Source organism: Phaenicophaeus curvirostris, chromosome 10 (genome assembly GCF_032191515.1).
Source record: "Phaenicophaeus curvirostris isolate KB17595 chromosome 10, BPBGC_Pcur_1.0, whole genome shotgun sequence".
Taxonomy (NCBI): Eukaryota; Metazoa; Chordata; class Aves; order Cuculiformes; family Cuculidae; genus Phaenicophaeus; species Phaenicophaeus curvirostris.
The window spans coordinates 5,807,531-5,835,159 of NC_091401.1; the positions used below are offsets into that span (position 1 = coordinate 5,807,531).

The following is a 27,629-nucleotide window of genomic DNA, read 5'->3' on the forward strand; positions in this document are numbered from 1 at the left end:
CAAGTGAAATGTTTCTCCAGTCCTTCTCCTCTTTGAGGATTGCTGTTAACATAGTGAGTGATGAGGTAGACACCTCTGGGTTTAGCATATGTGGGAGGGCACAGGAAACACTTTGGCCAGTTTTAATATAATTACTCTGTTCTTTTCAGGCCAATATGCTCAGTTCAGCCGATCGATTTAAACTTCATCGATGACCCATCTGAAAATGGCCCTACAAACAAAATAGAGATTAGCATGGACTGTGTCCGGGTGCAGGACACTGACCTGAATGACCCAATGTGGGTGAGTAGTGAGAAAAACTTCCTTAACTTCTGGGGGCAGACAGAGGTCAAGACAGGGAGTTTTTGCAGGACCTATTCTTGCTGCATTGACCTGGGGCCACTTTCCCCCTCTTGGTGGTAGAGCTGTTGTCTGCTTCTTCTGACCAGGGAAATTCCTTCTTGCTTTGCCTGTTTTGCCACACCCACAGAAGATGCTTGAGAGCACAACTCTGCCTAGTGACTCTGGTGGTGGTGAACAGCGGTTCTGTACATCAGACCAAACTGGACGTTGTGTGAACCATGTAAAGGAATCGCTCTTCTGTGCTTCCCTGGGGCTGCAAGGAGGAGCAGGCTGGCTCCTTTCCTGTTCCTCCTCTCCTGCCTCAGCAATGGCAGGAGGGAGGGATTAGGCAGCTAAACAGGCAGAAGAGCTGAGGACTCTCTTGCACTTGCCTGGCTGCTCAGCCATCCCAGCTCTCTCTGTTTAGATCTAGTTTATGTGGCCTGGGTGTTTAAATAGTTGGTATTCTGGGGAGAGTTCCAACGTTGCTGACCAAGGGCACTGCATTTTCTTCTCTTGAAGTCTGGATATGAGTGAAAACTTGGTTTCAGACCATTATTTTATTCTTTTTTTTTTTCCTCATGGGTCTCCAGAAAGGTAGAGCTAGAGGTTTTGTCATGAGTCTTGGCTGTGGGTGTCACAGCAGTATGGATCAAGTCTAGAATGTGGAGGAGGCACAGTTTGTTGACAGTTTGTTTCCTTTGGCACAAACTGACCAGCTTTGTCTTAGTAATAGCTCCAGTGAAGATGCCAGGCTCTTTTCTCGTAGCCTAGAACAGGAGGTATTTTAGGTGTTTAAGTTGTTTGTCTCCTGTCTTTGTTCCTCCTCAGCTTTGTATGCTTTGAGCTAAAAATTGTATGTAGCTTGAAATTTGTGGTGGTGTCTGTAAATCTTGCTCCTCTGTGTCTCCATCCTGAGCAACTGTGTCAGTTAATGCTGTTACTAATCAAATCCCATTTTTAATGTGCCCAACCATAGTTTGTTGGCTGTCTATATCCTGGCAGTGTTTGTAACCTGGAGGTTCACAACTGCAAGGAAAGTTCCCAGATGCCAGAAGGTTTGACCTGTTACTGCCTCTCTGGTCTGGCTCCTGGGGAGACTGCAGCATTCTCTTCCCTTGCAAGATTGCAAAGGGTATAAAGGCCACTTTGTGGTTGGTATGTCCTCAGCTAATGTGGTAAACCTACTCCAAGTGCACAAGGAGAGGTAACTGATGTCAAGTCTGCTTGTAGTTTGAGTCTGCATTCAGGTTGGTTGCAGGGGGTTGGCGTGCAATCAGTATCTGCATCTGTAAGACCAGTTCTGGGCTTTTTCCGACATTGTAGCACAGCTCCAGTAAAATGGTGACTCTTCGATAGCTAGTCAGAAATATTCTCTGTGTTTAGAGGGGGTCCTACTCATCAAAAGTAAGTGGTGATGTTCTATTTGAACTATGTCCTCTTAAAAAAACCACTCCCCAGCATCCTAAAGGTCATTAGCAGAAACTTTGCTTCTTCCATCCCTAACCCTGCACTTTTTGCACTGAGTGCTAGCAAAGCCTCCCCATCTTCAGTTCCTCTGGGCTATCTGCAGGGGCCTGTGGTAGCTGAAAGGCTCACTCGAGGCCCTTGTTCCGAGTCTCCCTCCTGTCTGTGGTGCAGCGAAATATTGGTGGAAAATCCCTTCCTCTGGTTCTCTCTGAGCACTGCTGAAGCGAGTGCTGAGGCTAGGAGAGGGGGGCAGGCAGCTTTTGCTGTGCAGTTACTCCTTGCTTACAATGGATTTGATCCCAGCCTTGCGGGAGGCATTTCTGAAGAGGCTGAGGTGCATCATGACTTCTTTAAGAAAGAGTTTTTCATAGATACAACAAGCTGAAGGGGGAGTGGGGAAATTCCATCCCATCCTCACCCTTACTGTAAGGCAGCGGCTCAGGGTACATTAATGTATGTACATTAATAAAAGTTCCCGTTTGTCTTCAGTGGAAGACAGCACCTTAGCTCAGTTGAGTGCTGCACAAAAGCCTTTACAAAGCAAAATATGCATCGCAAACCTGTGCAAACAGCCTGTCTTTTAAAAGGAGGAAAGCTCTTTTTACTCCCCTTACCACCACTACCACCTCCCTATAAATTTGCAAACATCTCTGACAGGTGACAACTCCCCCTTGCAGAGAAGCCAGTGTTTGCTTTGCTGTTTCTGGGGCTCGTAGCACTGCAGCTTGTGTTGGCAGAGAATGTGTAGCTCGGGGCAAGGTGTTTGCTGTTTGTCGGCTTTAATCTGAAATACCTTACAACCCTCTTCCCCTCCAGCTTCTCTTTTCCTTTGGATAGCTTCAGGGCAAGAGCTCCCCTTGCACCTGTCTCTCCCGTAACCTCAGCCGTGTCCCTTCTAGACACAAAGTGCCACACGCAGCTGATTGCGGCAGCGCGGAGTTGAAGAGGGCAGATAAACACAAAGGAATGCAGCAGAAACAGAGGGGCCCTAGGACATGAACAGTGAGATCAAGGCAGAGTGCTTTTTATTATTAGATTACTCCTTAGAGAAGAGCAAATCCAGATTTTTCTCCAAAATGTACCACCGTGTGAGATTTAAATAGGTGCAAAGCAATTAAGACTGGTCTTTTTAAAGTAACTGTCTTTACATGGACTTTAAAGCAATCCTAATCAGCCTTTGAAATAGACTCTGCACCGTCTTGTCACTTATGACTGAAAAGTGAAACTTTCAGCCTTAAAGGATGTCCATCCTTGATCCCATGAGTTGTACTGATGAGAGCTGAGATTATTTTTATTATTATTTATTTGAAAGTACAGTTTCTTGCTCACAACAGAGCTGATAGTGGAGAAGGAGCTACAGTGTTCAGAGCAGCGCCTGAAGGAACTGTCCTGGCAGTAGGCTGGAAAATGAGCATGAGTCCTGCCCTGCCTAACACCCATCAGTTGTGTTATTGCCTTGAAAATGCAGCTGTCTTGGGAGAGAGCTGGAGGAGAAGGTTAGGTGACAAAGAAACCCCTCTCATCTGAGCGACAGTTCTTTTGCAGAGCCAAGACCTTGCAGTTCTGACGCTATTTTTAAGGAATAAATATTCTTCCTGTGTCCCGTGTAAGAAAGGGGTAAGAGAAACCAGTGATCAGCACTGCCTTGGTTTGAAAAGAGCTGGAAGGGACAGGAAGAGGGTTTGTGAGCCTAGTGTAACATTAGACAGTCAGCATTGTTCCCGAGCCGTCTGCCTTGTGACTGACTCTTTCACAATGTCCTGGGTGTCCTCTCCTGTGGTGTTAATAGCTGGCAGGCTGGGAAACCCCAGCAGAGATTTGCCTTTTTGCATAGCTGGAGTAAGGGGCTGGTGGTCCCTGTGGGTGTGGAGAACATCTAGTCTCTGCCATGACCATGACGTGGGAAGGAGCTGCAGATGGCCAGGAAGGTAAGTTGAATGTGTCTCTCTGTGGGCCACCTGCCACTTGCTCGGCTCCACCAAAGGTGGTCTCTAGCCTCTCCTCTGAGCAAGGATGTAGCCAGCAACTGTGGAGTCTTTGGTGTGGTGGTGGGTAGCTTGCTGCATTCAAGGGGAACACCAGTCTCAAAGACTGTCTCCTGCAGCACTAGAAATCGGGTGATATTATATGATTCCCCCTTCATGACTGATCAAGTGTCCTGGAGCCACAGGGTGGGCGAGGGGCCTGGGGAATCTCCCTAGGAACAAGTATGTTACAGTGCAATAACCACTCCACTGCCTTGGAGACCTCATGGCATGCTGTCAGCCTGCTGTACCAGATGCAAAATTGCTTTAGTTCATCATTCCTTTGAAGCTCTTTAAAATGCTCACCAATAAGAAGAGACAGTCTGGACCCAAACGAAGCTGCTTTGTATTAAGAACCTCGGAAGGCAGCATCCTGCTGTAAGCGTTATTTGAGGAGCTTGCAGAGTCTCCTGGTCTCCTGCCACCATCCCAGCAGCGTGTCTAGGGTTCCAGAGACCCCACATGCAGGAGCAGGAGTGCTGTCCTGAGTGATGGAGCAGCTCATCCCCCTCCCCCTGTACATACCTTCCTTTCATGCCCCTGAGCAAGCCGTCCTCTGGCAGCCCCTTGCCTAACCAGTTCAGTGGAATGCCTTTCCCCAGACAGTTGCTGTGGTCAGAGTTTTCTTAACCTGCATCCGTCCCTCCCCACAAAAGGGAGAGAGAATTCCTTGCACTTTTTTTTTTTTTTCATTTGTCCTTTTTCATCTTCTGCAAGTCATCATGGGGATTTGCTGTGTGTGGTTTGGTTAGGCACTGCCCAGCTACTTGTGGGATGGGTTTCTGCCCCAGGGATGGTGATGTGGTGTTTTAGACAGCTCTGTGCCCCTTTTGGGTCCTCGGCTTCATGGGCTGTATATGTCTCAAAATTGGTGGCTACAGAAATTCTGGAGATACAATGTGGGTTTCATAGTTTTAAAAGTGGTGGCTTATGCTCTAACTTTGCTATTTTGCTTTATACAGAGGTGGAGGAAAAACTGGGCTGTAGGAGAGACTAGGTGTGGTCCATGTAGGAGGTGGAGGTGTGGAGGATCTCAGCATCAACCCTTGCATCACTGACACATCTCAGGGTTGGTATTTGGTGCTTTCCAATGGAAGTAAGATGTTTTTTCCCTGGTTTAACCAGCTGTAGGCTCCCAGAGAAGCCACCTCAGTCACATTGCCACAGGATACCTTCCTATGCTGCAGCCTAGCAAGCTGAAGAAGATTGGGGCTGAGTCCCCCATGGAGCTACCCTTGCCCAAGGTGGCTACTGGCTCTCTTCTGCATACTCTCAGCCCTAGTGCCATGTAAATTCATATTTTATGGACATGCACTGAACTCCTGGGTCTTTGGGAGCCTGTTACATGAGGGCTGTGTCCAGGATCAGGTGGACAGACATAAAAAAAATCCCAATGTCCAGAAGGATGACTTTTGCATCCTATCCAATGCTTTAATATTAAAGCACAGGTTCTGATCTCTGTTAACTTTTAATTGCTTGTTTAAAAGTGTTTTTCTGAGTAAGGAGGAAAGAACTCCACTTGCTGCAAGGTAATGGATGAGGAAGATGATGAAAGCTGTCTAAGGGATGGTGGAACTGCAGGACAGGGAGGACATCCATGTGTACAGACAGCAGGACAAGGAGCTGGTGTAGCATGCACGCTGTTGCTGAGCAATACAAGAAGAGTGTCTTGGTGCTGGGGCTAAGGTGTGGTGTGCGGTTCCCAGAGGTCTGGCAGGTGCCGCAGGCCCACGTTTTGTTGAGAAATGAGTTTGCACTTGGGGGATGAAACAGATTTGATAAGTAGATGCAGAGAAGTGGGTTGTATGGCAATCTGTTTCCATGGCTAACTATTCCTGGATTGACCATAGAAAGCAAGGAAGGATTCATACAGCACAAGGATGTGATCAAAGCTTTTATTACTGTCTAGTTTGTGCTTGAGAGACTATAAGGCTTGCCAGGTTTCTCTTCTTTGTGAGTATTTGTTCATTCCCTAGCTGTGCAAAGAAATCTGAGATTATGCAAAGGCATTTCCATAATGAGCAAAGGCATTATTCTGTTGGAAGTTTCCATCCAGCACCTCTCTTCTTTGCAGTTGAACTCAAACTCTGCTAATTTAGGCTTGGCTTTGTAATCCTGCTGAATGTTTAGTCTCCTGCAATGTAGGTCCCTCCAAATGACCTACTCATCGCACTTGGGGCTGCACACCTAAATCCAGAAATGGTCAGTTATTTTAGATAAAGTACATAAGGAACGATTGCATTTATACATTCAGTTTGGCCAAAGTGTAAAGACCTCTCATTCTGTCTGCAGTAAGGCTTAAAAGACATATTCATGTTTCTTTAAAATACTTTCACTAGCTCCTTTTCCTGTGCTGTTCTGCTGTGGTTCTATCTGCAGACCAGGGCTGGCTGCATTTCTTTTTGCAGGAATGCAGCCAGCTGATGAGTATCATTACACCAGCTTCTTATTTTTCATGCTAATTCCCTGAATTCTCAATAGTATCGAAGAAAACCAATAGGTGATTTGTTTGCTGTGCTATAGTGCAATTTTGAAAGCATATTTAGAATTCTGTTAAATGTTTCTGCTCTGTCATTATCTTGCTTGGCATTAATCTTGGGAAGGAATAACGTAATTTTAAGATAAAAAGCTCAAATCCGCTGGAAAGAAGTCATGCATGAGATGGGGTGTTGTGAGTTTATTCTGGTCTGGCTTCTTTGGAGGGCTGGCTGTGACTCCCCAGCTCCTGTTGCTATGAGCAGTTGAGGTGAAGGAGTGTTGCAACTGGGAGTCCTGTCATCTGCCTACATGCAAATAGCTTCGAACAAAGGAAGCTACTTCAGAAGACACCTTGCCTGAGCAGCTAGGTCTGCCTCCAAAGGTTTCCTTGGTGCTGCACGTGCTCCTTGCATAATTTAGGAGCAATAATGCATTGCAGTTATTTTACATCTTGAAAAGGTCTACACAAACACTTAATTAAAAGGCATCTTAATCTTGGAGTTACAGACTGTAGGCATTTATGCCTCTGGAGCAAGTTTAACATTCATGTTATCTTGATGGGAACTTCATTGTATGTTTCTATCTAGCTGATAGGAGCCCCTCCCACCTCGCCCCCCACCCCTTATTTTCCTTCCTTCTCTTAAATGATAAATGTAATTCCCATTTTTGTAGGGTACACTTTGATTGTCTTAGAATCTATAAGCGGTAAACCCCTTGGACAGCTAGCATTCCAACAAGCTGCAAATCGGCAGCTTTAACACCAACAGAAGTGGAGTAGCCAACCCCGAAGTTCATCTTCTGAACTTTGTTTGTATTGCTTAATTTTTAACCAAATTGCTAGAGTAAGGGAAATGAGGCCTTTTCCTTTTGTTAGCTGGACGTACTGTGATGAATTGAACTGTCCATATCCAGCCAAATGAAAACTTTGCCAAGCCTTGTGGTATTTCCCTGTGTGGGGTGAGATGGATGGAGAGCATCTCAATGCTGTAGCAAACTGCACTGCTGACTGTGCCACAGAGGGGTGGCCAGGCCCATGGGATGTTCCTTTCAGACTAAGACAAACCTGGAACACAGTCCTGGGAGCATCCCACTCCCCTTCCGCGTCCAACATAGCCAAAGTGTCTGTGCTGCAGCAAGCTATGAGGCATAGCTTTTGTTTTAAAATCCTCTCTTGCATTAATTTGAATTCTTGCTTTGAAGAAAGTCTTATGAATTCAAAATGTAACTATATAAGTTGCTTTCTTGTTCTACGGATCCTGCCCACAGTCCTGCTAATGACTATTATTTTTTTCCTCACAATATTTCATGAGAAGATTTTTTTGACTTAGGTAATGCTTTCTTCTGAATGTCTCTACCATCTGGTTTCCACCTCAGTGTCTCTGATTTGATAGCATTGAAATTAATGAGGGAGTGAATTGTCAGGCAGTCATAGAAAATTAAATCAATCTCTGTGAAGTGCAGATTAAGGAGTGTTTTGTGGCCTCAGTTAGTTTGGTTACTGCTGAACGAACTCTTTGCTAAGCGGCATCTGAATTTGCAGAGATTAATGAAAGATCAAAGCAGTTTTCAGTAACAAATTTAACTGTCACTCGAAAAGCATGGATTTTTATCACTGGCCTGCTTAAACAGAAGGAAAAGGTACCCTGAAGCACCCTTCTTTCTCTTTGAGGGCATGGATGGGTATGGTGGACCTCATGGTGATGTCCAGATTGGATTAAAATTAAACAGGTTGGAAATTAAAACTATTAATCCTGTGTGGAAGGTCTCAGGCCAAATAACTGAAGTCCATGGCTGTTCACCCTGTGGTTTTTTTCCATACTGGTGGTAGGCATGGCATGTGAGAGCAGGCAGAGGGCATGCAGGCAAAGAGCAGTGCTGCAAAGTGCAGCGCTTCTTTACGAGAAACAAGGAATCTTAAGGCTCCCTAGCTGCCTCTGGTTTTGTGTTATGGCCCAACACACCTAAGTGTTATATGATAACAGTGATAACTCGCATAAGAAGCATGAATGGCCACTAGTTTCAGGCTCAGGGTTTAAGTAGTGATTTGGGAGACTGTTCTCAAGCTATTGCAAACTAAAAAAATTTTAGTATTGGATTTTTTTATGAGGGCTTGAGTGGGAAGTTGTTGGCAGCATAGCAGAGGCTGGCTGGGAAGAGCTGCTGTGATTGTGCATTTATGAACAGTTTAGCGTTTCCTGAGAGCAATCTGTAGTTTATACAAGATAAAGGAAGAACAACACTTTCCCCTCAGATCCTTGTGCAAGAGCAACCTTGGTCTGTCAACAGTTGCTCCTCTGTTGTAATTAAAAACAAAAGCTCTCTAATCTGTTGCTGTCTCCTACTTTTCCCTTTCCCTGGCTGGAGCACTGTCTCTTGCTGTAGGTTTGTGCTGTGACCCTGTGCCACCTGCAGCTGTGGAGGGATGGGACTGTCCATCCTGCTCAGGAGCAATTCTGATTAATTTTATTTTTCTCTCTTACTTTTGTAAAATATTTTACAAATATAATTGGGGGGAGGGGGGTGTCAAGCATCCTGTGCTGGGCATCCAACTATCCGAAGATCCTTATATGGCAAAAATGCACTTTGAATGTTGAGGTTTCTTACTTTGATAAGAGAGCTGTCGATAGCAGAGCCTTGAACTCCTGAAGTCATGTCTCCACGCACGAGTGTCTGCTGAGCTGTGGTTTTGTACTCATTGGTGCAAAAGCGTCTGCTGGCCAGTGGTTTTGCAGGCTTATCAGCTGTCTTGCAAAGATCTGTGTCCAGATGGTTGTTTCCTTTTACCCCCAAGCATTTTTAGTGAAAGCAACTGTTTCTTTAGAGAGCCACTAGGTTAAAAAAAAAAAGTGGAAAAAATTTGATAAAACCTCTGGATGCTCTGTGCCGATCCTGCAATGTGCAACAACTGAGAAGAGTCCCTGCTGTCATGTTGGTGGGAATGGCCTCCCTTCATGGGGCTGGAGGGGTTTTGGTTGTGCAGATAGTAGTGAAGGCGTGGGGCACCTTGCATCATCTCGGCTGGAGAACTGAATCTCTCCAGAGGAGTGTCTTGTTCTCTTATTAAATGTAGCTTTGCAGCTGGAGGCCAAAATCCCCAGGGGCTGCGTGCACCCTTCCTAAACCAATATTGCACAGTGGTTGTGAAGGGAACTGGTTTTGTTTCACAACTCCTTTCCACCTTCCCTCTCTCTGCTCCCTCTACAAAGTGTTATCTTCTGACATGATGCCATTAACTCTCTAATTAGCTCTAGGGGTGTTCTGAGGAGATAACAAGGCTATAGGAGCTCAAATAAGCAGCATCCTCAGATGTTTACCAAGGGTTGGAGGGCAGGCCTGTTGTGACAGATGATTGACTTGGGGAGGGTATGCTCCTTGGAGGAAGGAGAAACCAACTTGTACCATAGGGCAGAGCCAGGAGATGAGCTCTTCTCCTTCCCTCAGTGAGTCCCTGTCTTTGCCCCCCACTTTTAAAATGGGGAAAAAATGTAGTTTGAAGTCCTTGGAAGGCAGGACTGATCCTCAGTACTAAGAACTTGTAAATGGGTGTGTTTCTAGCTTGAAGGTTCGTGCACTTGAGTGCTTTCCAAAGGAAGTTCTGGGCATCAGACCTGTCCCTGGGTCAGTGGTGAGGAAGCTGTAAGGATATTGAATTTTGTTAGTGGGGGCAGCAGAGCAGTTAACCCTGTGAAACCTGCAGGTGTCCATCTCTCTCCTGCATATGGATGAGCTGCAGTTCCCATGCAGTGCTCTGGAGCAGCCTGGCCAGGATGTGCATGAGGCTATATCCAGTCAGCAGCATTTTTATTTTTTTTTAATTAGTTCTGTCTTATAGATTTATATTTTTTTCCTTTTGGAATGGAACCCCCTGCTTCATTACGTGTCCATTTCTTTTTCCCCTCTTACTGGTATTCTATCAATGAAGACCAGCTCTGCATGAGTTTTCAGGAAGGGTACTGCTTTTTAAAGGTATTTTCTTTTTGCTCTTTAATCTGGCTGCCTACTAGTGCAATTTATCACTTCTGTCCCTGTGAAGTCCTCACTGGAAATATTCCTGAAGCCAACTGAGAGAGGCTTGGGTTTTGAGCATTCAGCAGTTATTCAGATGTATAAAAAAAAAAAAAGAAAACCCAAAACCCACACATTCTATTTTTTCCCTCTTCCTTCTGTTATCTCGGTCTTAATTTGTAAACATTTCTGAGCTGAGTGAATGTCACAGTGTGTGGTGACGTGGTTGATCCAGTTGCTATTTTTATAAAAGTGAAGAAGTCTGAGCAGATTCCTTGTCTTGCCTTTGATCTGCACGAAATTCTGCATGAACCGCCTAACGTGCAGCCAGATGTGCATGCACACATGCCCCTTCTACAAGATATTACACAATCTCCAATTAACACTACAGTTGTGGTAATGACACTCTTAATTGTTGTGATTTAGCGTACTTGCCTTGCATCCAGGAAGGGTTATTGAGAACTTGTGAGTGGCACCAGTGAGAGATGTGGGGAGAAAACATAGAACAGCATGAAGAAAGTGCGTTCGAACAAAAAACCTGGATCAGCAGTTTGACTTGGCTGATGCCTCATTTTGGAAACCTAAGGGTCTTGTTTGTGTATTGTTTTGTTCTTCAACATACCAGCAGGAGCAACAAAGTGTTACCAGAAGCTTTCTAGAATATCCCAGTCAGACCTGGGAGTGTTGCAACTGAAACTTTCAAATCTAACTTGAAATTGTTGGTTTTGGTTTCCTGTGGTACTGGAGATAAATACTTTAAAGAAATTTCCTTTCCTGACATTGAACTGCTTTTCTTTTTTTACACTCAATCTAACTGAGCATCCAAAGAGTGAAGTGTCAAGCGCTGCACAACTCCCAATGCTTTGGGTTAATTTATCTTCTAGTTTCTTTACCTGTTCAAGAAGGATAAGAGCTTGTTGGACTAGAAGAATGGGGTTAAGCCTTGTTCACCTGGCCTCAATGTGAAGTAATTCATTATAATATTTAAAAGGAGGACCTTTGCCTGAAACAGTTTGCTTTTTTTGACTAAATTATTGGATATAATAAGGTATAATCTCTATTTATGAAGATTTTCTTGCCATCACTTTTGACCATCGCAGCTGCAACAGGACTGATGATGGTGTTTGCCTTGGAGACCTGTCCAGAAGTATCAGATAAATGTTAACTGTTGCTGTCCCACTGCAGAGACGTGAATGTGCAATTTGAGGGGGTGGGAGGTGTCCCTTTGGTTTTGTGACTCAGCCATTTAAGCGTATGCTAATTCAGGGAGTCAAGTTTCCCTCTGGGGGCCTCTAAGAGATGCTGCCTCACTTCTGTTAGGTCATTGGAGACTCATCTCTGTGATTGATTGATTGATTTATTTTGCATCTGCAAAAGAGAAAATCAAATGAGAGTCCAGCAGATTTTCTTTCTCATGGTAAGGTACAAGGGTGAGTGATCAAGCCCTTGCTGTTTCCTTGAGCCACTGGCACCTGTATGAACATTTGAGGCATGACATCAGCCTGCAAGGCTGGAGGAAAAATTTGTGAAGGAAGTGCATTCAGGTCCAAAACCAGTAAAACAAAATGTGCAGCCCTGGCATAATGAGAAGGGTACGCTGTGCTTAGGCTGCTGCAGTGTTTGTGGGTGCATGCTCTGTTACCTCCCGTCACCTCTTCCAGGGTGGTGGCGACCTCCTTTGTGTCACTTGTGCATGACTGATCTGCAAAAAGCCACTTGTCCAGCATCCACTTCAAGGTGACCGCACAGGATAATGCCTCTGAAACACTGAGCCAGGTTGGGGCTGCGTATAGAGGGCAGGGATTTGTGCTGACATGTCAATTTATTCATGCTATATACACTTCTCATGTTTGACATGCAGATATCTCTGGATAAACTTCCACATATCTCTGTGTAGTGCATCTGGGTGTTGCTTCACCCACAACCACCTCCAGCCACCTGTGGGACGCAAGGTAGCAAATATCCAACACAACGCTGCATTAATGACTTGGAAAAGGAGGATCTTCTGAATTTCGTAGCACAGCTAGTAAAAGAGGTTTTTGTAATGACTTGCTGAGGTTGGGAGATCTGTGAATGTACCTTCTCCTCCTCTTTCTTTCCCCTCTATAGCTTCTGAATTCAAAATGGTCTTCAGATATCCACAGGTGACTTCTAGCCTGATGTCCTGCTCCCTGCAAGCTTTGCAGTGGTGCTGCAAGGTGTTTGACTAACAGTGTTGTGGATGCTCCCTGCAAACCTTGCCTGTATCTCCAGATTAGCACTTGAATGGATTTTTGGCTTGTACCCATCTCTGGTGAATTCAGGTAAGCGCATGAGGCATAGCCCCTGATGTTAGGTGGTGACAGGGAAGACGGAGGGAAGGGGGTGAGGCAGTGGTCTCCTGAACTGTTCCTGTGATGTAGAAAACCTGTTGTTTAATCAGCAGGCTCTTGCTGAGAGTTCTGGAGTGCTGGAGGTGTGTGTGGCCCCAGCTTCGGCTGGGGTGTTGCGTGTGGTGGTAGGTAGGGTTCTCCCTTGTCTGGACAGGGCTCGGCACTTCTCGCTACAGCCCGTTCTTGGAAGCACATCTTTGCGTTGTACTCAGTGAGAAGGAATAGGGAAGGTGCACTGGAAATGCTTGCAACTTTTTTTTCTTTTGTGCCCAGCAGTCCTCCATTGAGCTGTGCTTCTAGGGCCAGAACTAAATGAGTCACCTACCCTGCTCCTTACGAGGAGGAGCTGTTGCAGGTTAGGGAAGGCACTGTGATTCTCCATTCTGTGTTTGCTCTGGTGTCAGTCCCTGTCTGAAGATGTGTTTTGTCCCATTTTATTTGTGGCAGCTTTGTGAATGTGTTGCCTGTCTGTAGACTGAAAAGAAGCTAGTGCGAGCTTGCGGTGTCCTCCAATTCACAGACTGGCAGGGAAGTCACTGGTGGCTCCTTCTGCTGCTTTATGCTGGGGTGGACAACCTAGGGAACAGCTAAGAACTCAAGCAGCAGTCTGCTTACTTTCATCTCCCTGTGAACCTGGAGTCTCCTCCTCATTTGCCCAGAAATGCTGGGATTAAATGATGCCCAAAGGTGAGAGAGTTGGCATAGCAGCAAGCAGCAGCACCTCCTGCACAGGAGCTTGGCTGCATGGAGGTGTTGAGGCCATGAGTGGATTTCAGCCTCGCCAGCTGCCCCTCTCCCCCTGTAAACCACCTGTGAGTTGGTTGCTCACCAGCTGTGGCGTGAGGTTTGAACTTTGTGCTGGTACTCAGCAATTAGGCACCAGTCTACTTCACGCCAGGTCCTTAAATAAAAGTCTGAAGTGCTGTCATTAGGCTGGGAGGGCAAGTGGCTGTGCTCTGATCTGGATGTTTGGTTTCCTCTCTTCCCCCCTCCCCACCCCTTTAAAAAGGTGTTTTGTTTCTCCTTGCTCGATGGCGCTTACTCGCTCCTTGGGATCCGGCAAAATAAGCTGGCTTTTGTTCTCCATGTGCATCCTACTTGCTTGTGGGGACAGCAGCAGATCCTTTCCAGTGGAGCATTTCAGAGTGGCTCAGGGTAAGCCAGCCCCAGTCCTGGAGGGCTCACACAGCCACCATGCTCTGGGCTTTTCCACTCAGGATGCCACAGCAGGACGGGGTATTTTTCTTTTTCAGAGTAAAATCACAGTGAGACCTTTCTGATCTGCCTACCTGCTTGCTCTGTTCTTCCAGAGATAGGAAAATCACTTAGCTGAGACTCAGTCTTTCTTTTCAAAACCTTTAATTTGCTGCAGGCACAGTGTCTGGATTGTTTTTACTGAACAGTATCTAGTGACTTTTCCCGTATATTAATTCAAATCATGAATTTCTGGACAAGTTGTGGGGTTTTATTTCTTAGTATTCCTGTTTGAGTGAGATTATTTTAAAGATTAGTACCATGGCACATAATAGAAGCGATTGGAAAGGAGTGGGGGGGGAAAATATGTAGCTGGAGGGATGTCCCCTGAACACAGAACTCTTTGGCTGTCAGTGTGAATGAAAGCACACAGATGACAGAGAACACAGCTGGATTACGGTGCAAGAAAAAGTGACTGCTTCTCAGAAAGTTTCCTGTGGGTTTTGTCCAAAACTTGCACGCTGCAGCAGGCAGAGGCTCGTCTGTGTAACTGCACCACCAGTCTCAAGCGCTGCATCTCGATCCCTTCCTGAACACTTTGGGCTTTGGTAAAAGCAAAGCCTGTGCCCATAGAAAACTCTGAAGTCTTCTCAGAAAAGAAATACGTAGAAATTTCATGGAGCTACTCCTGTGGAGCAACTTCATGGCTGTCTTGAGTTTCTAAACTTGTAGAAAAGTGACAGGGCAAGGTTGTGGTTTCCTTTCTTTACTCCCTCTCCTTTTTCTTTTTTTCTTTTTTTTTTTTCTTCTTCATTTCCCCCCCCTTCCCTTCGCTTTTTAGAGATTGGTGATAAGGAATTCTAACTACTTAATGAGCTGGGAGAGGCCTCTCTCCATTGGAGTGGAGGACTCCAGGTGGCACTTTGACAGATTGGACAGGTAAGGCAGGAGAGCCCCACCTCCTCCTCCTTGCCTATAGTTAGGTATATAAGAGAAACTTCAATTATGCAGAGAGGCACACTCCGAATCCTGTTATCTTCCAAGTAGCATCCCATATTTTTAGGGTCTTCAGGGGGGTGGGAGGTGTTTGTCAAAACCCTGGAGCCAGAAGAAAGAACAGCAGCATTGATCAATTTGACTGCTAACATGTTGTACCTGGAAAACAATGCCCAGTCCCAGTATAGCGAGGTAAGGTTTCTAGGTCTGAGCTATCATATCTTTAAAATATTTTTGGTTTTAGTGAATGCATGCAATTTCTTCCCAGTTGTAGTCCTGAAGTTGGATGTTGAATATACGCTTGGGGTTTTTTGCAACTTTTGCACTTTGTAGTGGGAAGCAGAGTTTGCTGGGCTATATACGGGAATGAGAGCGAATTTTGAGTTGGGACGGTAAATTTGTCTTGGGAACCTTGATCAGCCGAACATAATTTTATTTCTTTGGAGAAGCAAGGCAAAGCAGTCACTTACTGTGGGCAATGTATATGGATTGCATTCATGTAGCAGTCTGAACAGTATTAGTTAACTAAATTAGTAATGTTTTATCGTGAAAATTTCTGCTTATTTTTAAGAGCAGATAGTATCTAGGAAATAACCAAAAATTCATTATAAACCCCTTCTTAGATTTTACCTTTTTAAGTAAAATAATATGCAAACGAAGGTTCTCTGCTGCAAATATTGCATTAGCGTCCACACCAATAACCCTTTTACTTGGTGCTATTTATACCTGTCCAGATGACTTGAAGCAGCAGCAAGACGTTTTATACAGCGTGTTTGTCTAAATGTATTATATGAGGATGAACGCACGTCTAATGGATGCATTTTCTTTCTACAGCCTTTTGCACCTCATGGGTGCAAGTGGAACACAAACACCAGATGCAGCTTTGATATTTTATTTTATTTATTTAATTGTTTTTTAACCAGCTGGGCTGATGCTATATAAGGTGGAAGCGGAGAGAATTACCACATGCTGTGAAAATCTTTGAGGAAGTTACCTGGGGTTGAGGGAGATCTAACAACAATATTGGTTTACATTCCAGCGGAGACAGCAGCTGTGTTGACACTCATCAGAATGGCAATGCAGCAAAAGCTCCTCTGTGTGTGTGTGTGCACGCGTGTGTGTGTGTATCCCTGGCAAAAATGCTTTGAGATCTGAAGCAGACAGAAGCTCAGCTGCTTTGAAAAGAAAACAAAATATGAATTGCAAAGCTTAGAGTACATCCAGGAGATATGATAACTGGTGAGGAAAAGCCTGTTAAAAGTACACTTGGGGCTTGCGTGCCTGGGATGGCAGGTTTGTGACTTGGGGAGAGTGAGGGATAAAGTGAAACTGATATGCTTTCCTCGTCCCCTCTCCCGCAAGGAGTGCAAACACCCAGCGTGTGCTCAGTTCCTAGCTGCTGCTGCTGCTGCACATAAGACTCGAATTGGTGTCTCTTTCTCTTCTAGGTTAATTATAAACTCTTAAATGTGGAGAGAGCACTTCTTCGAGTGTTTGCTTGGCATTATTTGTCTGCTGCTATCTGATCAACTTTCGCTGAATAGCAGCGGTGGGGCTGTGGAGTCCCTATGGTTGACTTGCTGGGCTCATCTGTCAGAAGCAATGTGCTCAGGAGTGTTCTCGCTCCACTTAAATGCCACTCATCACTGTTGCTGTCAGTGGAGCGTTTTTTTCAAAAGGCCTTAGCTTTGATTTTTATTTATCTTTTTTTAATTCCACCCCACTTCCCCTTTCTTGGATTTGAACACGGTGCACTGACTTTGTTCATTCAGCAAAGTGTTGTGCGTTGGGGAAAGAAAATGTGGTTAGCATTGACTTGGCTGCATTTTTGAGAAAGAGCCGACTTTCTAAAGACACGTCTTGAGAGACGAAGACTTGTTAATGCTCAATTTAGGTATGTTGGTGATGATGCACCTCATGTGTCCTAAGCCCAAAAACTTGCTGTGGGCTTTGGCATGATCTCCTTAAAAAAGAAAAATTTTTTAAAAAGAGCTGTCATTGTGGAAATAGAAGTAGCAATTTGTTGCAACCTGTGCTTATTTGAGTTCGAATGTTAGAGCCATTGCTGGGTTGGGTAGAAGGTGGACATAACAACTCATTTAAAACTTGGTATGGAGTATTTTCTTTGTTTAAAAATAGACAGAAGTGGGGGAAGTCCATTCCTGCCCCCATCCCCACTGAAATACAATTTTAAAATGGAGAGCAGGGAGTCCTCTCTGACCTGAAGCCTATTTCTCAGGGTACTTTGCCCAGGCACTCCAGGATGCTTGCTGCCTGCTTGCAGATGTTGAGCTGTGCTCCCTGTGTTCCACCCCACAGCCTGGGAACCAGCCCTCGTGTGAGCCCCAGTGCAGGCTGCATGGTTAGGGTGGTGAGCTTGCACTTGCACCCATGGTCCTAGAGCAACAATGCACGTGAGCACGGTGCTGAATGCTGCAGTGAGATGAGGAGTTTCTCCCGAATGGGCAAAATCTGTTTGAGAAAAGCTGAGAGAGGGGAGAAGGGTGTTGCAGTGAAGCACCGACCTGAAAGGCCAGAGGTGGAACCTACCCCAACCACTTTTCCAGCTTAATCTAACTCAATATTTGATCTGGGTTAACTATAAGAACAATTAAGCTCTTTGTTGGCAGAGCGCTGGACTTCATGACCCTGGAGATCCATTGCTATTTGTTTGAGTAGGAGATGTGAAAAGGAGAGAGGCATCGGGGCAGCTATAATGGGGTGATGAGGTTCTATAAACAGGAACCTGTTGGATCTCATTGTGTCTCCTCATCTGGAATTTTAGGTGTTGTGCAGAAACGTTTGTGGGGGCACATGCACAAAATTGGGTGTGAAGAAGCTATCTGCAAGTTTGTCCAGTCTTGTTCAAGTTTCCTGGGTGCTGGGAAGGGAGGATGATAGCAATAGAGATTCTGTTTAGGGACTCCGGGTTCTTTTGCAGTTTGGCTGAGATGATGATGTGGAGTTTGGAGTGTTTGTTAAAATCAAATTAAATTGTTGCCAAAAGAATAAGCATATCTTGTTCAAACACTGATAAGAAATAGGTGCCATGACTTTTGATTATATCCTTCAGCCTTCCCAAAGATCTCCCTGCTCTTTGTGGGAGAGACACAAATTAAAGTATCTCTTTCCATTAAGATTTTTATCATAGTTTTGGGAGAAGAGTTGGGGGAAACTAGCTTTATACTGAAACATCTTGAGCTCTGCTTTATGGGGCTTTTTTGGGAGCATTCCTTCACGCTGTAAATTAAGAAAAACTGTATACACTTACTGCAAATATCTTTGAAGGTTTGGATAGCCTGTTCAGAAGGGTGCATATTTGGGCTTGCCTTCCCCCTCCTTCCCCGACTACCTTAGCTCTTCAAATAATAATTTAGATGCATGTGTCTGAGCTGCGACATTGGTTCAGCAAACAATAGTTTAAGGTGAAGGAATCTGGGAACTGAGCTTGAGCTCATTTTTATGCATCATCTTAATTGGTGTGCAGTACAGGTGTGACTAGGTTTTGTTATCCTGGCTGTCAGCCTGGATTTGGCTGTGAACCACCAAAGAGGTGCTGCTTTCCTGGTCTGGTTTTGCCATGTGGCTGTGGTCACCATGACTGCGTTCAGCGAAGAGTCTTCCTTGCCCCCTCGTCCCTTCTCTGTGGCACTTGGCCAAAGCTAAAGAAGTGGTCTCTGAAGGACACTGTGTTCACTGCCCAGGAGGACAGCCTGCCTGCTCCCTTCCTCCTGTCTGGAGGTGCTAGGAGGAAAGGCTCATCTGTGCAGAACCTTCTGCACCTCACGTACCAAGACATCACTAAAAAAGCATTTAGATAAAAATACTTAGACAGAGGCTATATGAAGCTTAATGAGTTTCTCAAGGAAGGTTTCAGCTAAACCTGACCCACTATCCTGGTCCTTCCTCCTCCCACTTGCGATGATGTCTTGGGGTTCTGCTGGCACCGAGTAAGGAGGCAACTTCTGATCCCTGAGAGGAAACCTCTTGCCGAGTTGTGCAAGGTTCAGGCATGAGTGCTGTCTTTCAGTGGCCTACGACTATTGAAATGGTACCAACACCCCACACATTTGGGCACAGTCTTTATTAGAAGCGAGAAGCGAGGAGATGCACTGGGCATTGTGTTCCTTGATGGTGTCCAGCTGTAATTCCAGTTATACTTTTTGTGTATCCATCCTTCATTTTTGTTGTAATTGTACTTGAGGGACTAAAGTTTTGCTATGTGACATCATCTGTGCAGGCTTCTGAGGAATATGTCTCATCCTTGGGCTGCATAGGTCTTTGGCAAGAATGTAGAGGCCCTGTATAACAAAGTACCTCAGAGTTTTTGAAACTGCAATCAAGTCGCAAAGATTTATTCTGAGATAGAAAAGTTAAGGTAGACTTGTATGTGCCTGTATCTTTTATTTGGAGAGGCTAGGTAGGCACTACTGCTCTGGTTTGGGTCTGACAGTGAAGATATTGAAATAGCCTAGAGAGGTAGAGAGTAAGAAGCTGAGATCTGGCTCTTGCTGTGTGCTTCTATCCCCCTCTCAGCTAAAACAAGAGGACCGTTCTGGAGGGGAAATGCAGGGAATGGCAAGAACCGAGTGTGTTTCCAACAAGGGTCTAACAACTTGTAATTGGAGCGAGTTTGTCATGCCACGTCTGCTGTCTTGTAATATGGTATTGAAAAGCTTTGGTGGTGTCAGTCTTGATAGCAGAGGTAATGTGACCCCACATTGAGCAGTTAATCAGAGGTGTTACCTGGAGAAATCCTTTCCTTTCTTTAGGTGGAAGGACTTGGACTTCACCAGTCTCAGGCTGTGGGTGTAGATCAGAAATAAATGATTGTAACCTGCATGTGGGTGGAAAGAATGAATAAGTGTGTCCTTTTAATAGGCAAAAATGAAACTTGATGACGTTCTCTCCATCTGCGCAGCTTTAACTTCTCAGTGTGTGGCATGCAACACTTCTGCAGAGATCAGGATAGTTCAGCTGTGTGCAAAGTAATACACATGTTTTTATTTGCACAATTATACAATTACCCTTAACGCTGGATTGGAAACTGCATCTCAATTTTGCAGTTTTCTGTGCACAAAATGAGGGTTAATAGGAGCCTGAAGTTAGGGATGTGGGATCTTCTCAGTTGCTGGTAAATGGTTAGCTTGCTTCATTTTGCAAGAAACTAGTACCAGATGTTTTCTAGAATAAAAAGGGTTTCACTGTGTGAGATAGGAAAGAGCTGCTAACACAGTGCAGTGAAGATGTTTTGTGTTTTCAACTGGTGGTTGTAACTGATGACCCATTTTTATTTGCTGTAAGCTGGCTTCAGTTGAGACAGGACAAAATCATCTGTATACTTTCTTTACAGGATTACTCCTTGGGGAATACAAGAACAGCTCCTTTGACAATTTATCTTTACCAGTCTGAATTTTCCACAGTGTCACCAACTCCTGCAGTCTGAATTCTTCTGACACAAATCCCTCTATTATTGCCTAACTCAGTCAGGAACTGTTTTTCTTTCATTTTACTTTGTCTTTTTTTTAAAAATGAAGTAACGGTTTTAAGTGAAGTGAAACTGCTTTTCTTTTCTCCTCGTCCCTGAGTGCAGTGAAACAACAGAGAGAGGCTTTTTCTGCCTTGTGTGTATTTCAATGCATCTGGTGGCAACCTTTTGGATTGCACCTGCCAAGTTGTGTCTAGTAGGAGGGTTTATTTCCAGTTGCAGTTCTTTTCTATGAGACGGAAGCTTCACTAGTTCCGTGAAGAAGGTGTGGTATCTGCAACAGGAAAGCTGTGGATGTGGGATGCGAGAGGGTGAAACCATTTGCTTTTTCGCTTGCTTTCCTCTGGAAGATGTTGGCTATAACTAGTGGAGAAACTACTTATTACATTATCGTGAAGGGCTGAATAAAAGTGGGTGTTGCCTGGCTCAAGGCAAGTTTTAAATTCTATTTACAAAATGTTCCTACTGGAAAAAAAAAAAAAAAACATCTGGAAATGCTTCAGAAAGGAACTCTTGCACTGATGGATTTGTACTAGACACTGTTAAACCCTGTTATTTTTCTGGCACTGCCTCCAACGCCTCTTGAGAATGTGCAGAGTAAGCAATGAGATGAATGCAACTCTTTGAATGGGTGGTTGTGTAAATGATCAGAAAGGAGAATAACTTCGTATATACTAACAGCAATGCTCTGCTCCATCCTTTTCAACAGAGAAGTGAGCTCATGGTCTTTGTGCCTCTTAGTCTGGATTAGCGTCAGGTCACTTTTTGTATCAGATGGAATTAAGAGAAAAACAATTTATCTCCAAGGGCGTTGAGAATCAACCGTTTTAAAATTGCATGGATTTTCTGGGTTCTTTGTTGTCGTGGTGGCATGATCACCTTGCAGTCCTTTGGCAACTAATAGAGGCCGTGATCTTTGGAGCAATATGTGAATTCAGCCATGATCAGGCACGTGGGTGGGTCTCTCCAAGTGAATAAACTTGCTGTTCTTCAAAAACTTGCTGTTCTGTTTGGGTTTCTAAATTATAGTATTAAAATATTTCTGAGACATCTTCCAGTCTTTAGTCTTTCAAATGGAGCTTCTCATCAGAGCTTTGCTGTGCTTGGAGAAGGTGCTGTAACTGTTGGAGGAATTAAAGCTGCTTCCCAGTAGGGGTAAACCATGGTGTAAAGCCTTAGTGGAACAGCCCAGGACAAACAATTTTGCAAGTCGGGATTTGGATTTGAGTTGCTGGGAAGGAAGTGCAGTGAAATGTAGGGGTGAACCTATTTCTTATAAACACACTGGCTCCTGGGGGAGAGTCCCAGCTGCCGTCTTTAAAAGAGCCTATGAGGGGCTTTCCAGGTTTAGCTTAACTGCTTGCAATTACCTTGAACAAGGAGAAAATAGAGAAGGATGAGATTTGAAATGATTGGGGGTTTATTTCTGCAAGGCTTCTAATATAAGGAGCAAAATCAGTAAGAAATGATTGTTTGGGAAATCTCAGATAAGACACACAAAAGCTTTAGTTCCTTCAAAGGAACTGGCAAAGTAAACTTGAATCCTCTTCAGGAACTTGAATCTAAACTTGATTATTTTAGTTAAAATTATCAACCATTTTTATGAACCCCGTGTACAAACAAGCAACAAAAATATAGGAGATGATGGGGAGGGAGGGACTGTTTTTTAACTTGTACTAGGTTTGAGTGATTTGGGAATTGATCCAAGAACAATCAATGATATCTTGTATTTTTGCAAATCCCCTGCCACTGCTGTTTCACCTGGAGCCTAAAGAGTACAATTAAAGGACCAGTGTTTTAACCAGGATGTGCGTGTTAGTATCTAGAGTGAATGGCTAGAGGTGTGATATGTCTCTGGGCCTGTGCTCGGTCGACCGCTCTGTTTGGAAGTGGCCCCAAGTGGCAAGGCTGAGCATGCTTGAAAATTAATGCATTGATTGGAGCCCAACAGCTTCTTGGGATTTATTCCAGAGTTTGGATCCGGATTAAACTTCCCCCCAAGGACTTTGGGAAGTGGTATACGAGGGGACCTATTGAAATTTGAGATGAGTCCAACTTCCTCAAGATGGCAAGATGATGAATGTTTTTACCAAAGGCAAGAGAGTGGGAGGAAACGCCCAGTTTAGGGAGGGAAGGGGTAATATTTTATGGTGGGGTAGTGTCTGGGAATGAAAGGGATGGATTGTGTCTAGGCAGATATGAATCTTTCAGTTTTAATCCACATCTAGGAAGTAAACACAAAGAATCTTGCCGACTTCTGGGAACAGGGAGAAGGAAGGAGGTGCAGCGCTAGTCTTTTTGGCTGTGCTGCTGAGGCAGAAATCCCTGTGCTGCAGAGCTGCAGTCCATCTGCATAAGGGATCTGACGCAGAGGGCTGGCGTGTGATGCCTCAGGAGCAGAAGCGAACAGAACTGTAGGAATAGGTGGATGTGCATTCTCAGCTTCTAGATTTATAGGACTTAAGTATGCTGCCAACAAAGATGTCGAGTCAGCAAGTGGATCTCTGCTGCATGAGAAATGGCCAAAGTATTTAATTATTTTGCCTGGCTTTTATTTATTTTTTTTTTTTTTTTTTAGTAAATGTTGTGATGTCTTCATGCATCCCAAATACTTTTTGGGGGTGTGATTGCTCAAAGAAAAGAATAAAATTCTGACTGACAGCTCTGTAAAATTTGGGTTCTGCAAATTTAAGTTGTGTCCTTGGGATACTCTATAGCTTCAACAAGCCTCCACTGTGATTTCTCATTGCTGCAGTTCTACTCCGCATTTTATCCATAGCATAAATATTGACTCCCTCAGGAGTGCTGGTGGTGACTGGAAATAAATAGATGACTGAATTTCCCTCTACCCTCTTTCAGTAGCAGCTAAGCATGCAAGAAGCTCTTAAAAAGCAAACTAGAGAATGCACTGGCTAGGTGTGATCTAACATTTTGCAAACGTGAAACTACTGCTTGCATATTAAAGTGAGAAAGCCATTGAGACAAGATTTTGTCAGTCCACTATGCTGTGTGTCAAAAAAGGAACTGTGAATGTTCAAGTTGGAAGGGTAGAAAGTTTAATGTAGTATTGGATGGGAATTAGTAGGTCTGTTACTCAAAAAAATCTGGAAGGCCTCCTTTCTGTCTTTCGCTATCAAAATCGTATGCTGTCTGCATAAATTCCTTGCAATTATCTTAGATAATTTGCTTATTGCTAGAAGCAACCACCAAAAAGGTCTTTTTAAGCAGAAAATATTCCTGCTTTTCTGTTAGCGTGAGCAATTCCATATCAAACTAAGAGTCAATCTATGAAATCCGGGGTTTGGATATTGAAAGGCTTGTCCAGCTGGATACTGCAACTGTAGATCTCTGAAGCTGTCTCTTGTATAAGTGACCACGGCACCATGTGTCTTAGTATTTGCTGAAGTCAGCAGTATTGGACAGGAAGGGAAGTACTGAAAAGTGGGTTTGATTGTGCTGTTAGATGCTGGAAAGCCAGTCCCAGAGAGTCCTGTGGAAACCCTGGGTGTGTAGAATATCTGATAAAGTGATTTAAATTGTCAGGGAAAATATTCTCTGTTTGTAAGGCTGATGGAATGAAGTCACTGTGGAAAAATCGTTGCCTTTGTATACACGTTGTGTCTGTATATACCTATCACCCGCCCACACTTCTCTTTCAAAGACCAGTTTTTAGATTTGGTGTACGCACAGCCTGGCACCTTTGGAAAATGCTGGATAAAACTCCTGCTCTTCTCTTAGGACTAGGTTGCAGCAGTGATGCGAAGCTGTGTTTGCAACAAGTGCCACAGAGGGAGGGTGGTTAGGGTCTGCTGGATTTGTGTTCTCTTTTACTGAACCCCAATGTGTTGCTGGGAGCAGGCAACACCAGGTTGGTGGAGGTGAGAAGATGCTTTTATTTTGCATATTAAGTGTTGAACGGTAGAGCCCTGCCTCCTTTTGTTCTCTGCAGTTGGGGAGCAAAATTGCAATTGGGCAGCCAATCCTCTTGACTCCCCACTCAATCTGCAAAGCTTCTCTGTCTGCTGCTTGGTGTTAGTTTGGATTTTGTGAACATCATCCAGCAGTTTTCTCACCTGATTTGGACAAATTAAATGGCCAAATACAATAGAAAATCCAGTAGATCTTCCTTTTAAACTACAGGGACTCTGGTACTGCAGTGTAACATTTTTCCTTTACTTGCTCTAACTTGTTTTAATTTGCCCTTTGCCCTCCTATAACTCTTCTTATGAATACTTATATTCTGTAGTTGCACCATGCTTCAAAGAGTGTGTGTAGGGGGGTTATGTGTGTGCCTTTTTTCTTTTTTTTTTTTTTTTTTGTGGATGTGTTTAACCACTTGACTTATTTAACTTGCAGATTATGTGAATTTCTTGTTCTGACTAAAATCTGAAAGCTGGTGTACTCTGATTTTCTTAAGCGTAATGATGAATTTGGGAGCTAACTTCAACTCCTGATATTATTCTGACTCTGATTGTTGATTGTCCTTGTGCCCTATGGCCATACTTCTGTGGTTACAGTGTATGCAGCCTTTTACTGTGGATGATACACAGATATCCTGTCCAGCCTAGCGCTGCTCTCTCAACACAGTAAAATGCTGCATGTCTGAAATGACTGATAACCATCAATGGTTACTGTTCGGTAAATGGTTCAAGAAACAAGGCAGCTTTAATCAACTACTGGAGTCTTCCTCTCCAGTCCCTGCTTCTCCTCACCTACTTTTTTGTGTTTTAATTAGTGGCTCATATATTTAAAGATTTATTTTAATAATTTTTTATCCAACTTTTCAGTATTGCTTGGACAAACTCAGCACAGAGGATTTCTTGGCACCTAGATGAGCTGTGATCCTGCAGGTCTTCTCAGTAACTGAAATCAGGCAAAAATGCCTTGCTGAAATCTTGCAGGTTTTTTTGGTTTTCCTGATGTAGGTCTTTGTCTTCAGTCATGTTTACACCTCTTGGGAGTGTGATAGGATGCCTTTCCTAATTGTCTGTTCCTTATGGCTCTTCAGATCTTTGTTGATGTTTTGTTGTCCAGCTGGTAATAGGAGAATGTAGGAAGCTGTTGGCTTCTGTTTTAGTTTTAGGAAGCTGAGTGTTTGGGTTATTAATCAATTTGCTTTAAGATCACGGAGTTCTGATGTGTCATGAATTCTTGCATCTCATAGAGATGATATGGTATGGTATGATTTTCTTCCCCCCCGCCCCCTTCTCTTCATATTCTTTTTCACTAGTGTATGAAATTGCCATGCATGAGCTCAGAGTAAAGAAATTGCTGTCTGTGTGTGGGGCAGGAGGGTGGGTGGGTGTGGGTCTTGGACTTTTTACTATTTTAAACTGTCTGAATTTTCAGAATAACTAAGCATAGCCTAGATGCTCTAATGAAAGCCTGCATAAAATGGTCTGATTTTCAGAAATGAAGTTGCTTTCTATGCAAAGAGAACCTTTTTCAAGAGCCCGATGTTTTTGTTGTTGTTAGAAGCCTAAAATACAGCTCTGGGGGAATTGGTGATGTTATTTCTATATGCATTGGAAAATACTAAGAAACACTTACACAATGTAGGATGTCTAAACAGTATTTGTGTGAGGTGGGTTATACTGTCATTCTGATAATCCTCAAATTAGACAAGCTCTCTTACATGAACCTGTGGCAGGTGGTAGGAGTCAGGAATTACAGGCATTCCTGCTTTGGGCTGTGCTTGTTTTAAAAGGCTCCCTGCTTCTGGCTGAAAAATACTTCTTGCTGAATTAAATGATTTAACCAAAGGGCAAAACTCGAAGTTTAGCTAAAAAAGAAAACAATTACAGCTGAGGGGAGCAAGACAACTCCAAAGTTTACAGCCTTTACAGGTAGACAGAAATTTATCTTCATGTTGCTTTTCATGAATTTGCCTTATTCTCAAAGCCTACAAATACCTGTATATGTGAACTTCAATTCAGCAGAACTTCTTGTTCAAGTTAGACATGACTGTGCCTCCGTGGAAACACATGAGCTGCAGCCTTATTGGATACAACTCTTAAAAATGTGCTGCTCATGTAAACCTAAAGGGGATAGAAGTGGCACTATGTGAAGACTGGAATAGCTAATCCCAGTGAAAGTCACCCAGGCTTTCCTCCATCCCCCCAGTAATCCAATTGTAGCATTTCTTAAGTGTGACAGTGTGTGCCTGCAAATTACTGATGTGCACTGATTTCTCCTGTTTAGCATATGTAGGGTGTTGTCTACCGACCTGGTCATGGTCAAAGGGCTGATTGACAACTTCTGAGATGATAGGGATGCTGTGCCCAGTGGGCAGAGCAGGCGATCTTTTGAGCTTGCATATCTGAACTTTAAACATGGTGGCATGGAGAAGGGGGAGAAGAAGTTGTTGTTTGGGTTTTGCTGCTTCTTTTTGTTTGGTGATTTGGTTTTTCTTTCCTCCTCCTCCCCAGCTGGGTGAAATGAAGGACTGTATTTTCTTTAGGTTGTGCTTTGTATGTATTTAGGTTGTGCTAGAAACTGTCAGGCAACCTGCTGAGGTTAACTTGCTACATAAAAAGAAATACCTGTGCAGGACACTTGTGGCAATAGATACGTATATAAATACACACATTCTCTCCTCTTTTCCAGGAGGCTTGGCCCCTTCGGAAGAATAATATTTTTTTATTATTATTATTCTTAAATTTAGTTTCTTAAAATTGCTGTGGTCATACTTATTGCATAGCCCTGTAGACATCATATTGATACCTTTCTAAAATAATACAGGAAACAGTATGCAGAAATAGCTGAACGCCCCGCTTACAGCTGGGATTTAGCTGAGATGTTAAATATGCAGCGGCAGGTCTAGTAACCTGGACAGGAGTTAGTGATTCCAAGGCCTCCTCTAGTCCAATGTACTCCATCATGCTGGGAACCTGTAACACTACTGGGATGTGAAATAGTCTCTTATTTTCCTGGAAAATACAATGACACAACAGTAAGATTATTCAAATTAGTTTGTCATGACACTGTAACTAATTGATGTGGTGAATAGAACTCAGGAGCTATTCTGTCTGAGAACCTATCTTGGTAACTGTTGATAGCTTTGGTTCAAAGCTATTTGCTCCCTCACTATTCACATTGACTATATGGTGTACACTATCATTTTATCTGTGGGCTTCTTGGTGTTTGATGTATTTAGCTGCATGGTAGCTCTGGGGGAAAACCTCTTCAAAATAGACCTACAGGATTTTTTTCCATTTTTGAAATGGAGCTAGAGGGAGTACAGAGTTTGAGACCTGCCACTGGCACTCTGGCTTTCCATGA

General features: G+C 43.9%; 1 protein-coding gene across 5 annotated transcripts in view; it reads left to right on the forward strand.

Moving 5' to 3' along the window:
• The window catches only part of TP63 (tumor protein p63), a 154,532-nt gene that overhangs the window by 67,302 nt on the left and 59,601 nt on the right, over positions 1-27,629 (forward strand). For 4 of the 5 annotated variants that reach the window (XM_069865339.1, XM_069865342.1, XM_069865338.1 and 1 more), the window contains one exon: positions 150-282. In XM_069865339.1, the coding sequence (XP_069721440.1) occupies positions 150-282 (133 nt within the window). Of the gene's footprint in view, positions 1-149; positions 283-14,874; positions 15,053-27,629 lie in introns of those variants that run through there. The other variant, XM_069865341.1, reaches the window with a different exon arrangement.